Genomic DNA, 15,618 nt, shown 5'->3' with positions numbered 1-15,618 from the left:
ATGCCTAAGTTATAAATGACCAGTGATACAGGACTGAATTTTGGCGCATATTTATTAACTAAAGGGCGTGTATGAATAACCTATAACTATTGCTATTTAAAAAGCAGGCAAATGAATTTTTAAAATGCAATCATTTCTTAAGAGTGCAATTGATAAGGTTTCAACAATAAAAGATGTAGTTGAGCACTCAATTGAAGAAGTAGTTAAAAATAATCAAATTGAGACAGTCTTCCTTTCTGGAACACCTATTTCTTCAAATGTTATAAATTGGACAGAAAATGATATTTCGAAAAGAGCTAGTAACCTAAAATATAATACAACTTCATTTATGGGTGATTTAGCCCTTAGTATTAGAGATGCAGCTACTAACTTGACAATTAGACAGACTGAAGTGGATAATTCTCAGAAAAATTCTCAAATAAGGAAAAGTTTATGTTATAAGAATAATAGCTTAGATAGTATTGAATTTAAAAATGAAATAAGTAATAATTTGATTAAAGATATGAAGACTGGAAAGAAATCTATATTAGATATTAGAAATACAGTTAGTTCTAACTTATCATCTAATATAGAATATATAGAAGATAGAAATTTGAACGATGATAAAAATATAGAATTAAATGAAAGTCAAATTTATAATAATATTACTGAAATAACTAATAATTCTAAGTATAAAGGGAGTGATGTAGTATTAGATGAAAATTTCGAGGAAGTTGATAAATCTACTATTTCAAATATAATAGAAGGAATTGGGGATATTTTATTAAATAATGATATAACTGAGGATATTAAGCAAAGTGATAATATTGAGTCTAATTCTAACTATAAGGATGAGAAAGATAATACAAATGATATTGATAATTGCAATAATGAAACTTTTAATCTTATAAAAGATTGTAGTGATTTGATTGAAATAAAAGAGGGAAATCCTGATATAAATAATTTGGATTTTCAATCTGAAGATTATGCAGGATTGACTAAGGTAGATAATTTTGATATTCATAATTCATTATGTAATAGTAAAGTGATAAAATCAAAGATGGTTTGTGATTTAGATAAAAATAATAATTTGAAGAAGGAAAAGAATATAAAAAAGGATTTATTAGCTTCACCAATATTAAATAATGGGATTGAAGGTAGCGTTTTAAACCCTCTATCAATGTTTCAGCAAGTTAATAATTTAGAAAATTTGAACTTAGTTCTTAAAAAGGAGTTGGATGAATATAAAGAAAAGTATTCAGATATGATGAGAAATTGTCATAATTTAGAAAAAAAGATGATAAAATTAAGCTCAGACTATAAAAAAATAATTGGTGAGAAGAGGATTTTGAAAGATCGTCTTTTAAAAATAAAAGAAAGTGAGAATTTAATTGTAGATTTACAGTCACAGGTCAATACCTTAACTGAAAAATTAGAATTTAGGGATAATACAATACAAGAATATATTGAATTAAACAAATATCTTAGAGAGAAAATTGGAGAATTAGAAATAACTCTTTCTTCTGAGGAATCTAGAATAACTGAATCTTTAAACTCTTATCAAGCTGAAATTACAGAATTACGTTGTCAACTTTCCAAGTTACAGATTGATAATAAAGAATTAGTAATTCCTTATATAAAACGAATTAATATTTTAGAATCTCAGTTGGGAGAAACTAAAAAAAGACAAACCCATGAACAAAATAGATATGAGTCAATAATTCAAAAACTGAAAATAGAATCTAAGGAAGAAAAGGAATTTTTGAAGTTGAAAATAAAAAAGTTAGAAGATTTTTTGTTACAAAAAGAGGAAATTATAAAGAATAATAATACTTATATAAATAGTTTAAATTTGGAAATTCAGAGTTATAGAACTGAGGACTTAAATAAAAACTTGGATAATACACATACACATACACATACACATAAGCTCATAATTGAAAGAAATAATGTGAATTTAAATATTGAACCTAGTTTAATGAAAGATACTCAGGATATTCCAGTTATAGATAAAGAACTATCCAGAGCTTCAGTAAAACTTCCATTGTTATCTAAGCATGATTCTAATATATCAATTTCATCTCTGAGGGATGAGTTAAGGCGAACTATAATAGATAGACAAATAATAGAAGAAGAATATATTAAGACTAACAATGCAAAAATAGTTTTGGAGAATACTCTAAAAGATGAAGAATATCGAAATAAGTTATTAAGACAACAACTTGACTCTATTTTAACAGTTGTAAGCAATTTACAGGAAAAATTAGAAGAAGCTAATGAGACTATATTACTACAAAAAAAGGAGATCACATCAATTTACTTAAGAATGACTTCTTAGATATCTAATAAACAAGACTATTTGATAATTTACACTTCATCCAAGTGTATTTTGGCGGTGCGATACCTCTGCATGTATGCCGGTATGAAATGTATTAATGCATGTGGAGACAATATATAGGACTTCCACATTACTTGCATATAATTTGATGTAAAGCACTTAATTTTTCTTTAATTTACAGAGATAGAACGATATATTTAATAATTTTGGATTAAATATAAGTGGTTATAAATGAATAGTAATATTAATAATGCGAAAAGGTAACTATGGCTTACTTTTTATATCTCTTCTAGTTGGTATCGCAATATCATATTTGGTTATAAAAAATTTTTATAATAAAAGGAATATTAACTATATGGTTAGGAATATTACTGATTCAGCTGTTGAAAGTATTGAACTTATTGAAATACCCGATAATATTGATAATTCTACAACTGAAAATGATTTGATATTAAATGAGAATGTTGACTCTTTTAAGAAGCAACTAATTCAAGTAAATAGTGTAAATACTTTTTTAGAGGGACTTCCAGATAATAGTTTGTCAATATGTGACATTGGATTTGCAATATTATCAGCTCCACAATACTATCAAAGTAGAATAGTTGATTTACAGAACAGTTGGTTAAAACATTTATGCAAATATACAACTAGTAATTTAGGTAACAACCAAGATTATTCAGCAAATTATGTTTTAGTTGCATCTGAAGAACATCCTAACCTGCCTACGATGATACCAGAATGTGATGAGAGCTATGATAATTTATGTTGCAAAACTTTGGCCTCATATAAATGGATGCTTAAAGTTTGGCCTGATAAAAAGTGGTATATGAAATTAGATGATGATACATTTGTTATTTTGCAAAATTTATTGGATGAACTTAAAATTTTTAATCATTTAGAGAACCATTTAGTTGGTGGACAGATTTATCTAACACTTGAAGATGCAAATACAACAAATACATTAAGTTCAAGGTCTAATAATCTACCTTGGGCACAGCATGAAGAGGTAATTAAAGGAATTCGAGGTGGAGCAGGTTATCTTATGAGTAATTCTCTTGCAAAGCTATTTGTAAAGAATGGGAAAAGATATTTAGATATTTGCAGTAATGGAGGAACAAGATTTAAAATGTTTGAGGATGCTTCAACAGCCTTGCTAGTTACAGAACTTGCTGGACAAAAGGCAATTAAACATATACCAGGATTCCACTTTCATAATCCACAAATATCATATCGCCTTGGTTATAATCGACGTAATTTTAAGCCTGTTACATTTCATTTAATGCATCATACTGAAGAAATGCCATTTTTGGACTATTTACTTAATGCTCCTGTTTTACCATCAACATATTCTTGTAATCACCCCTCAGTAAACTTTTGTTTTTCACCTCATGACTTGCGTATATCTTCAAAGTATTGGAATCCTGTTTATTTTGGACCACTAGATACACCTAACTCTAAAATACTTGGTAGTAATGCTGTTATTAGACAATCATCTATTGATGAAGATGATAATTTGAATCTGATACAAGATAATAAAGTTACATCTTTAGAAGAAGGAATAAATGAAGTGATTGATACAAATCCTATAGATGAAACTGCAGAAGTAAATAATATAACGCAGGCTTTTGTAGATGAAACTCAAATTGATACAAATAAGAATATTGATTTATTATCTGATAAAATAACTCAAATAAAACCAAAATCAATTAGTACAATTGAATTGTTATATCCAGAATATAACCAAAATAAAATGAATGAAGTTTCAGTAGGTTCTATATTTAATATAACAAAAAGTATTCAAATTCAAAATAATAATGTAGAAAGTATATCAAGATTTTATTCTACTGAAGTTGAAACTATCGATACTGATCATCCATGTGCAGATATTATTGACAAATACTCAAATAGAATCAAGGAATATTATGGAAAAGTATTTAATGGGATTAATGAAATTGTATTTGTAGGATTTCCTGACCATCCCAATCGTGGAGATTCAGCTATATTTGTTGGTGGATTATTATTAATAGAATCGTTAAAATTGCGTATTATAAAAGCAATTCATTTACTTAGAGAATATGATAAAGTAGAAATTTTGAGTAAATTTACAGTTCCAGAATCACAAAGAGCGATCATATTTCATGGTGGTGGTAATTTTGGAGATTTGTATACCCATCATCATAAATTAAGGCATGTAGTCATGAGTGATTTTCATGATTATACGATTGTAATGTTCCCACAAACAGTATTTTTCAGGAATATGACAAATCAAATGGCAACACACGATATTTTTGTTCAGCATCAAGGTAAAGTATTTTTAGCTGCCAGAGATACTAACTCAATGGATACACTACAAAAAATGTTTAATAATGAAAATAATAATATAGAAATAACTATACTACCTGATTTAGCATTTCTTATTGGTGATCAAAGAAAAAGAAGAGGTATTCCTTTATTAGATTTATTGATTCATGCTAGGATGGATAATGAAGCTCCTCTACTTTCTATTAAAAAGGAAAAATTCAGAATGAGCAAAATTAATATGAATGCAATTAAAAATATGATTAAAGATATTAAAGATTCAATGATGAATTACAGATCTAATATAAACTACCAAGAAGGAAAAGTAAGGTACAATATTAATGAAAAGTGGTTTGATTTTATAACAGTACTAGTTGATGATTGGTTGTATAGTGACGCTCAATTTAAAGATGTTGAAAATGCAGATTTTATTGAAAAATCTATTTCAAGAACATTAGATGGTATGGCATTTTTATCAAGAGCTCAAATGGTCATTACTAATAGATTACATGGTCATATTTTGATGATATTGCTTGGTATACCACATATTATTATGGGTGATTCTTTTGGAAAGTTGGCTCACTTTAGAGATACATGGACATCTAACTGTCCTCTATCTATTTGGCATGATGATTTTTCTGATGCATTATATAAGGCTATACTTGAATTATAACGATGAGACAAACTAAATATTAAAAAGTCTTTATATTATTATTTAGTGGGTCTATGTATTCAATTTTTTTAAAAGAAATATTATACTGATGAAAATTATTCACATTAGTGCAGTTACATCATCAATAAAGTAGTTTATATTTGTAATATTTTAAAATCTTTATTAAAAAAAATACAGTTCTGCAATAAAGTAATAAATTAAAAAGAAATTTGGTAAAATAAATTGGTATAATTTATAAAGTATTTAAGAAGTAATAATTACATTAATAAAATAAAGCTAAATGAGTTTATTTGTTACTTTGCTGTAATTCAAATATTATATTGTATAATACTTGAATATTTGAATTTCTACTATTATATAAAAATAACTTTAGTAAAAAGTGTTATGAATAATGTAATCCATTCTTGAAAATAACTATTAATAGTATATCTTACAAGCTAGAGATTCATTAATTCAAAATAGACTATCAGTAAATAGTCTTGCAATTTTAGAAAATTAAAATATTTGTGAACAATAAATGAACTCTTACTCATTATAAATAACTTTATATAACAGTTTTAATTATATACTAATTTAATGATACCAAACTTTTTATTATTTGATTTTTCTCACTACTGTAATAAATTAAAAAAAAAAAAAATACTATAATATTGCAATAAATACTTTTAACAAGAATTTATGGGAAAAATATATGATTTTTTATTTGGATATATTAAAAGTATTATAATTTATCAATTTACAAAAAGTAGTAGAAAATATATTTGAAAATGTATAACTTACTAGACTTTCGGAAATTTTTGAAAACTCAGTGTAAAAAATAAAGAGAATTTACTTTCTACTACATTATATTCAATTAATAATAAAAAAGCTCAATATGAGAATTATAAGAGAATATGGGATTATACAAAAATTAAGAATTCTAAATAATTAACAAATTTTAGCTCAAATTATCAATCTTGAAATATTAATGATAAAATCTCAAATTTAGTTTGATTGCAAGATCTGTATAAGAGAATAATGGAACCATGCATTTTAAACTAAAATATTAAAGAGGATTAAACTATAGCAAAACTAGTAAACAAAAGAGAAAAAGTAAAGTACAATAAAAATGTCATTTTTTATTAATAATTATAGAAACAAATATTTATAATCATATTTACATTAATCTTTATATTGCAATATTTTAACTTGTATAATAACTTGTTAAATACATTTCTTTTAATAGATCTAATTTGAAATAATTTCTTATTAACTCATTTTTGTTTCTATTAATATTAAATTGAACTGTAATCTTGATTAATTGCATATATTTTGTCACTTTATTTCAACAAATTATACTCTTTTTTTTCTTCTATTTTTATTGTTATCTCGATACTTCTTCAAGTTTAAAATGTTCTTAAAGTTATTATAACATTCTAAAAACTTATTTCCTTAGTTCGTATTAAAATTACTATTATTGTAATTATTGTTAAACAAAAAAATCAAAATTTAATATATAATACTATTTATTTCAATATCAACTTCTATGTAGTTTTTAAATTTTTTTTAAATATTTATTTTCAAATGTGTAAAATATATTGTATTAGCTATAGTTATTGATAATTCTTATATTATTTAACTACAACTTTCCTGTTATTTACATTCTCTTAATAGTATTATTATAAAGAGTAGAATATAATAATTATTGCTCAAATTTTTAGTCATTTCAAATCTAAGGTTTAATATCAAATATAAATTTCTATTTATAAAAAAAAAACTTTAAATATATTAAATAATTCCTTATTATTTTATTTCATTTAAATATTTAACAAATTACTTCAGATTTACCTTATAAATTTAAAAATAATATAAATAAAATTTAGATAACTAATTAGAAATAATATTTTCTTCATATGAATTAGGAGAATAATGAGAAAATAAAAATTCTCGTGGTATTTTTGGATATTTCTTTGCTATCATTGATAATGTATCAAAATCTGCCCAAGGTCCAAAATTATAATAAAGCCATTCATCATCTTTTGGACCAGTACCACCAAGAAATTCTGGTAATTGATTTTCATCAACATATTCTAAAAGTTTCTTTTTCCAATTATCTTTGCTACTATAAACTGATATTTTTTTTACAGTCTTTTCATCTAATAATGACTTTACAAAATTCCATATAACTGTAAATATACTTGGAGCATTTACAATAAACATTTGACCTAAAAGTTCTGGGTAATAGTTTTGACTAACATGAATAAGTTCTCTCATTATTTTTCTACAAGTTGAATTAAATTGGCTAATACCTAAACCATGTAAATCAATAATATTCAAAGTTTCAAAACAAGTTGTTTTATATAAATTTAGGTCTAATCCGGTTTTTTTACATCTTTGTATACAACAAGCCGGGAATATTACATTTAAAAGAAATTCATATTCATAAATCCAATAATTTAATATACTTTTTTCAGAGTAATCATTAAGAAGTTGCTTGATATTACTCCTACCAATACAGTCAATATAAATCGGTCTTCCTATTTTATCAATACCATGATAAGCTCTAGGATAAAATTCTAATCTAATTGTCTCTCGTCTAGTTTTTATTAATAAATCAACATTATGAACTTTTCTCCAATTAAAATAATTTTCAAGCATAACTATAGCTTTATTAACATTCATTTGTCTTGCCTTCAGAAATCTAAGTAAAAATTGATCATCTATGTAATTAATGTTTGCCATATTATTACCAAATTTATTACGTAGTATACTCAAACCAGGATATTCTTCCTTGTTATTATTTTCATCATACTTTAATGATATTTGAGGAGATCTAGATATGTGAAGTTTCATCAATATTTATAAGTAGATATAATTTATAAAAAAAAATTTCAATTATAACTACTGAACTAATTAGGCGGAAAGAGTTAATAGGAGTGTAAATTCTAAATGATTTGATATACTTCCCTCATAATCTATATTATTTTATATTATACCAATATAATTTCAAGTTATATAAAATAATAAATTCTTAGGATTCATTCATATTATTAAGTTTAATATTAATAAAAAACTTATCTACTATAAAATAAGAATATATATACATGTATCTAGACAATTTTAAGATTCTACTTTACCTTAACAAAAATTTAAATCTTTTAATACTCTTTATTTTTAGATTTAATCTTCTTAACAAAATCATCCAATGATATTGAATTTGTTATATGGCAGTTACTTTGTACAGATATTTCTAATGGAGTATATTTTTGATTATGATTTATTGATTCAATTTTATGAATAAAATGACTCAAAATTAATATCTCACTTTCAGAATCTGAATATTGAATAATATTAGAAGATTTAATAAAATTAGGTGTTGGATTATTATCTATAGAATCCCAACGCTGATCAATCTTTTTTGGTTGTATATATATTTTTGAAAGATTGCAATATATTTGAGTAATATTTAAATTATTTTTTTGTATACTATTTTTCAGACGCCAATTCATCATATTACTTAAAAGTAGACGAGCAGATCTTAATAATATATTATTGTTATTTGGTAAATTAACAATCTGTTTCTTTACTAATTTTGGTTTAGAATGTTTAGATTTCAAAGAATCCTTTGATAATAGATTTGAATAAAAAAGTAATTTTAATTTATTCATCATAACTTTATTAGTTATCTTTCTTCTTTCTTTACTATTAATTTTATTCCAAAAACTTAGATGAGATGACAATTTACAACGATAACAAACAAATTGATCAACTCCATGATTATCTAAATTATTACTAGATTTAAAATTAACTTTTTTTAATGAAGTTGAATTAATATTATATTCAGAATTTGAATTTATAGAAGATGAAATATTATTTTTACATAATGGTTTATACACAACAATAAAATTTTTATTTTGATGAAGATTATTTGTATCAGTTAATTTATTATTATCTTGAATATTTTTATATATCAAATTATTAAAAAAAATTTCATCTTGAATATTATTTAACCATTCTGGAATTTGAAATTCCGATGATTGAATAAATTGATTACAGCGTTTTGAACATAATTTATGGATACCTTTATAACATGTATCACATGACATAAGAATACCATGATTACAACATACAAAACACTTTTCATCATTCCCAATACCCTGGTCAATTAATGGCCATATTAAATCCTCATCAGTAACATTAAATAAATGGAAAAATTTGGTTAATCTTTGTACTAAATACCATCTACCAAAATCTACAGATTTTATATGAAAAATTTTATATTTTTGTCCAAGTTTACATTCTAATGTTGTTAAATTACATAAAAATAATAACCATGGATGTGTCATTACATGAAAAAATAAATTTCTATTTGGTGAAACAAAAGGTATAAATATTGGTAATTTGGATTTTTTTATTTTAGATGATTCTGGTATAATTGATAAATTATATGCAATATCATAGTATCTAGTAGCAGCACCACTCCGTCTTAATCTTTCAATTGGTTTTCTTATTTGATTATGATTATTATATTCTCTATTAGAAGAATTCGTCTTTTTAGAAAAATCTATTAATTTAATCCACCATTGACTATGTAATAAAGAATTATTACAACAATTAAAATTTCTATAGTAAGGCCCTGATATACATATAGATGAAAATATATGCCACAATGGATAAATATTCTTAGATATATCATTATTCACATATTCATTTTCAATTTTAGATTTATTAATAATTAAAGACTTATCTTCTTCAAATATTTCGTATGTATTAGTAGAAAATTTTAATTGGTAACTTTTTGAATTGTCATTATTATGTGAATTATATTCTTCATATTTATATTTTTTTTGATTTTCCATAAGAGACTTTTTAAGATTTATAAATGAAGATAAAGAATTATTATCTGTTTTTGATTTTTTGTTTTCATAAGAGTTCATTTCATTAATAATATCATCTTGATCATTTTGATTATTAATATTTATTCTTTTTTTTTTTTGAGATTTAATTGGTAAAAGATATGGATTCATAGGATCATCATTTGGAATAATCTTTTTCCCAATAATTCCTCTACATTCTGAGAAACCACAATTACATATAAATTGGTTTATATAACCTGTATTATTAATAGAACTATTTAAATATGCACTTGGAATTGCCCTTGTTAATATATTTTCATAATCAATTGTAATTTCTGTATCTTTTGGGATATTACTTAGTGCAAATATTCCAATATGTAACCAGGAATAAGCAAAATCATCATCTTTACTACTTCTAATTGATCTACCAGTTGGTCTTACAATCCATACTTGAGCTTGACAATTTGGATTACAAGAATGTCGGATATGTCGAGCTTCATTACCATTTTGAGTCATATCTAAATATAAAAAATTTTCAACTATGCCAAATAATCTTTCTGGAGTTGCAATTGTATATAAGTTATTTTCATTCTTTATATTACCTTTTTGATTATCCTTTAATTGAAAATATGATAAATATCGTTCTCTTACATCTAAATTATTAATAATTTCACCAAGGCATTCAATAATAAGTTCACCTGCAGAAGCTGATTCTGTTAAAGAAAGTCTTGTTAATGTTGGAAAGTCCACATTCAAATAATTAAGATTACTTCTTTTTGACAAATTTATAGTAGATTTAGTTCTTCTAAATTTTGAAACAATAAACTTTTTTTTTTTTTTACTATTATATCGGAAAAATGGTCTATTATTACAATATACATCATATAATCGTCCAGAAAGGCCACAATTATAACGATTACATTCAATATGTCTTATACGATTGAGGCAATCTTGATTACATGACTTCTCACAATAGCACCTTTCCATTTCATTTATTAATGGAATAGGTCCTCGTCCTATATTTTGTAATCTCTTACTTAAATTTTCTCCACTTTTTGTTATACCCTTATTAGTAGTTTGATTTAATTCCTTCTTATTACAAACTTCATCTAGTATCATTTCTTTGGAATCCCCTGTATTAACCATAGACATATTTAAGTAGTTATTTATTCTCTGTAGTTCCTCTCATCTTTAAAATTCTAAGGATTCTATTATATTACAAAATTCTAAAAGGAAAAATTCTATTGGTTATATCTGACAAGTCGCGCCAATTTTTTTTTTTTTTATTCCTAACTTAAAGTTAATAGAATGAGTTAAGATTATACAGAAAAGTTGTAAATAGCTATTTAATAATATTTTACAAAATAATTCAAGTGGATAGGCCAAACTTATAAAAAAGGTGATGGATTTTTATGTTCTAAACTGTTGTACAATTAAATTATTTTATAACTTTTAATTATTTGTATGTTTTAATGGCGCATGGAAATTTTATAGCTAAGGAAATAATACTTTATTAACAACCAAAAAAAAGAAAAGAACTTTTGTAGTTAATATTGGGTAATATTTAGAAGGTTTCTAGATTTAAAGCTATTTGAATTTTCTTTTTTTTTTTATTTAATAAGATGTATAGTCCAGAAGTAGCAGTAGCTACTGCTTTTCACAACAAAACGATAAATACAACATGTGGTAGAAGTATATCAGCTATATTCATATATGATCCAACTAGAGTAGAAAATCTGGAAGCTTTAAATTTATCAGATGATACTAAACAAGATAATAAGATTATTTATTATTACCCATCTTATAAACCGAGTGACGAACGACGAAGTTACTTGGGTCTAATAGAAGGTTTGGTATCTATATCAAGCTTATTAATGAGTGGAGGGAAACCCTTAGATTATATAAAGACTAGAAAATATGAAATAGTTGTAAAATCTATAAGTAATTCAAATATTTGGATTTGTTTAATTATGAAATTATCTTATATTTTAAAAATACAAGCTGGAAAGGTTGTGGGTGTAGAATATACAGAAGATGTATCAAGTGAAGATAAAGATAATAATTCAATATCTAATTTTAAAGGAGTTCATTTAGAATCTACTGAATATAGAGATAAATCAAATAGAGAGTCACTACTTTCTTTATTAGATTCATTTATTGAACTTTTTACTCTTTTACACGGAAATATACAAGATATGGAAGAAACCCAACTTATAGATATATTAGAAGACTTTGTTCCATCTTTTATAGATACAATAGATTTGAATACATTATCAGTATTTACATTTTTAAATGGTTTTTATTATGCTCCAGTTGAAAAATTAACCCAATTATCTGTAATAAATCTTGTTGAGAAGGTGAGGACAACTTTTAATATTATAGCTCACATGTCAATTTTTTACGATGCTCATATGTTATATTCTACTTTACCTTTAAATTCTAGTCGTATTCTATATAGTTATTTAGTAATGAATAATGGTGTAGCTTATAATGACAAATTATACAACAGCCCATATGGAAGATTCCCAACAGCTGCTGCACTTGAAATAAATGGTGGTTCATCTTCTTTTGGTAGATGTAATTCTATAATAAATAATCAAGGATTTTTATTTGGACCTCTTGAATTAGAAGAAAATAGCAATAATCTTGTTTTTTGTCCTCAAATATATTTACCAGATCTTATAAAATCATTTAAATTGTGTGCATTTATATATAAAGATATAATGATTGTTATAGTTTTAGATAATGACTATTTATCTTCTATTTATTCAGAAAAATATGAAGGTGCGAATACTTCTTTTAATAATATACAGGAGTGTTCTAATAAACTTTTCCAAATTAGAGAATTTATAATTAATACTGATGGAGGTCTCAAACATATTTCAAATAATATTATTAAACAATTTACTACTATTATGAATGAACCTGATAAATATCGATTTTTTTACTTAAATAACATAAATAATGCAATTAGAAGGTCCAATAAACTTTTAAAATCAACCAAGACCTTAATGTCTGCAACAGAAGGCGAATATGTAGAAAGAATATCAAAATTAATAGATAGTGATTCTTTAATAACAGAAGTTATGTATAAGCCAAGTAATGGAGGCTGGATAGTATGTAAAAAATCACTTAATCGTATATTTTATTTATTTTTTGAAGATATTCATATAACAATAACAAAAATTAAGAGTAGGTTTACTTGTTATACTCTTATTTGATTTTAATATATTGCAAATAATCTCATTTCATTTTATTTTTTTCAGATGAATGTTCAGAGTTCGAATCAACTCATTTTGGGAGTATATTTATATAACATATATATGTAAATATTTACTTAATAGAAATAAAATTATAACTAATATAACAAATAGCTCCAGAACTACAGATACTAATTTATTTAAAAATTCTATTCATATTTAAACTAACATAAATAATTATCAGGGTGTTTTTTTAATTAACAATTCTGCAATTTTTATTTATATTAAGTAGGAAATTTTAATAGTATAATTAGGAATTCTTACATCTTAGACTATTAAAGATCTGCCATAATAGGCGCTAAGATAATCTGCTAAAGGTACTTATGAGGTTTTTCTTTTTTTTTCTTTTTATATCTTGAAATTACTGAAGATAATAGTATGAAGGATTCTAATGAATTTAATAAATATTTAGTGCTAGTAGTCATATTTATGTCTTTAATTCTGGCTATAATATCAGAACTTATTTCATATTTTTTTGTACTCCGTAAAAGCGATTATTATAAGCTACGGGATAACCTAACTCGCACAAAGTTAAAATTAGACAAGCTAAAACTTAAAGAGAAGTCTGGTATAATTATAGAAAATACTACTATATCATCTAACTTTAGTATCCCTAGAACTAAAAGAGATCCTAAGATTGAAGCATTGGAACAAAGTATAACAACTATTAATCAAAAAATGTCAATGATTAAATTAAGATCAAGTTTTCTTACTGGTTTACTATTTGCCTTATTAATTCCTTTTAGAACTTATATACTTGGTGATGTACCTGTGTGTAAACTCCCATTTGAACCAGTTCCAATGTTTAGAATAATAACACAAGCTGGATTAAATAATTGTGCTCCTAATGAAGCTGGAAGTATATTTATATTTGGTCAGGCCTTTATGGCTTTTAGAATAATCATTCAAAAGGCTATTTTTATGGATACAACATCTTCTTTTGGAAAAATATAGATACTAATATATCTAAGGGGATATAATTACAATTTAAACTAAAGACTTAGACTTAGCATACTAAATTAAAAATATCATATTCATTATTTAGATCTACTCAAGCATAAATATCCATTTAAGTGGATTAATTTTAAAGTTCCAAAGCTAGATAACTAAATAATGAATTATTCTCGATAAATTTAAGATATTTTAAAGAACTCTTAGCTTGATTAAAATATCCACTTCAATATTTACTAGTCTAGCAAAAATTTTTAAGTATTCCTTAAAATTTAGATATCTATTGCATATAGCCTGAACCTTGGGATGTATAACCTGGTTGTTCATCAACATTATAGTAGTGGCTAGTTCTAGTAAATTTTTCAACCTGGGTTTCAACATCATTTGTTAATTCAGTTTCACCAAGTGATGGTGAAAATTCATTAACTGCTGGTTCAAAGAAACTAGCCCAAATAAATGCTCCCATTAATGCAACTAAAGCAATAAAATTAGCCCCAGATGTCTTGAAACTAATGGCATAAATCAAAATCGCAATACCAGCAGATACAAAAGAAGAGAAGTTAATATAACCATAAACATTACCTACTCCTTCATCCTGAAATAATTCTAATAGTAAAAATCCAAAACCATATGAAATAAATGCAATTCCACTAAGTACTTGTCCAAATGTTAAAAAGTTTATTTCAACTCCACCTTGAGCTACTGCAGTATTGAATTCAATAGCATTTTCACTAGTACCACCTAACTGTAGTGTAAATACAAAACATATCATCTTACCAACAAGATCCAATAAGGATGCTACTTTAATTATTTTTGATCCAGTTACATATCCACGGGCAAAACAAGTATCATCTGCAAGAAGTATTTGGAATACCATTAATTTCCCAGCTCCAACAAGTCCTAAGAAGAAGCATAAGGATACATATGATGGTATGGAACCTTGTAGCATATGCTCTGGAAATGAATGATAATTAAGCATTAAGGATCCTGTAGACACATAACTAATCAGAGTTAGACCAGCGAAGCACATAATCTCAAAAAATAACCCAAGCCTTAGAAATGCATAAAATAGACTTTCTATAGGAATACTAGGACCTTGTTTAGTAGTAATACCTGTATCAACATTCTCTACTCGGGTTGATAACCACATTTTGATTGAAGTCTACCTACTGTAAATATGGTCTCTACTTAATTTGAATTTTTATTTTATAATCTTTTTCAATGTGAAATCTCACATGCAACTATCCATTATACGACGACACTCCCTTGCGTCTGATTTCTGAC

At 25.0% G+C, this 15,618-nt stretch overlaps 7 protein-coding genes across 7 annotated transcripts; 4 read left to right on the top strand and 3 right to left on the bottom strand.

Annotated features, from left to right (window-relative positions):
* Positions 1 to 124: 124 nt before the first annotated feature.
* Positions 125 to 2,317, top strand: cand_006950 (uncharacterized protein; the record flags this gene model as incomplete). The annotated part of the gene is made up of 1 exon (XM_067210935.1): positions 125 to 2,317. One exon carries the CDS (start codon positions 125 to 127, stop codon positions 2,315 to 2,317), a length of 2,193 nt encoding a protein of 730 aa, XP_067067952.1.
* Positions 2,318 to 2,567: 250 nt separating this feature from the next.
* Positions 2,568 to 5,288, top strand: cand_006940 (uncharacterized protein; the record flags this gene model as incomplete). Its single annotated transcript, XM_067210934.1, has 1 exon — positions 2,568 to 5,288. One exon carries the CDS (start codon positions 2,568 to 2,570, stop codon positions 5,286 to 5,288), a length of 2,721 nt encoding a protein of 906 aa, XP_067067951.1.
* A 1,866-nt stretch (positions 5,289 to 7,154) lies between these two features.
* Positions 7,155 to 8,120, bottom strand: cand_006930 (CRAL TRIO domain-containing protein; the record flags this gene model as incomplete). Its single annotated transcript, XM_067210933.1, has 1 exon — positions 7,155 to 8,120. The coding sequence occupies one exon, from the start codon at positions 8,118 to 8,120 to the stop codon at positions 7,155 to 7,157; it is 966 nt and encodes a 321-aa protein (XP_067067950.1).
* Positions 8,121 to 8,425: 305 nt separating this feature from the next.
* On the bottom strand, positions 8,426 to 11,275 carry cand_006920 (SET domain-containing protein; the record flags this gene model as incomplete). Its single annotated transcript, XM_067210932.1, has 1 exon — positions 8,426 to 11,275. One exon carries the CDS (start codon positions 11,273 to 11,275, stop codon positions 8,426 to 8,428), a length of 2,850 nt encoding a protein of 949 aa, XP_067067949.1.
* Positions 11,276 to 11,745: 470 nt separating this feature from the next.
* Positions 11,746 to 13,344, top strand: cand_006910 (uncharacterized protein; the record flags this gene model as incomplete). The annotated part of the gene is made up of 1 exon (XM_067210931.1): positions 11,746 to 13,344. The coding sequence occupies one exon, from the start codon at positions 11,746 to 11,748 to the stop codon at positions 13,342 to 13,344; it is 1,599 nt and encodes a 532-aa protein (XP_067067948.1).
* Positions 13,345 to 13,761: 417 nt separating this feature from the next.
* On the top strand, positions 13,762 to 14,337 carry cand_006900 (uncharacterized protein; the record flags this gene model as incomplete). Its single annotated transcript, XM_067210930.1, has 1 exon — positions 13,762 to 14,337. The coding sequence occupies one exon, from the start codon at positions 13,762 to 13,764 to the stop codon at positions 14,335 to 14,337; it is 576 nt and encodes a 191-aa protein (XP_067067947.1).
* Positions 14,338 to 14,614: 277 nt separating this feature from the next.
* cand_006890 (uncharacterized protein) lies at positions 14,615 to 15,484 on the bottom strand (the record flags this gene model as incomplete). Its single annotated transcript, XM_067210929.1, has 1 exon — positions 14,615 to 15,484. The coding sequence occupies one exon, from the start codon at positions 15,482 to 15,484 to the stop codon at positions 14,615 to 14,617; it is 870 nt and encodes a 289-aa protein (XP_067067946.1).
* Positions 15,485 to 15,618: the final 134 nt, after the last annotated feature.

The sequence above is a fragment of the Cryptosporidium andersoni genome (assembly GCF_001865355.1).
Source record: "Cryptosporidium andersoni isolate 30847 chromosome Unknown contig_64, whole genome shotgun sequence".
Classification (NCBI taxonomy): domain Eukaryota; phylum Apicomplexa; class Conoidasida; order Eucoccidiorida; family Cryptosporidiidae; genus Cryptosporidium; species Cryptosporidium andersoni.
Note: the sequence above shows the minus strand (reverse complement) of the source record. Positions and strands in the feature narration are given on the sequence as shown.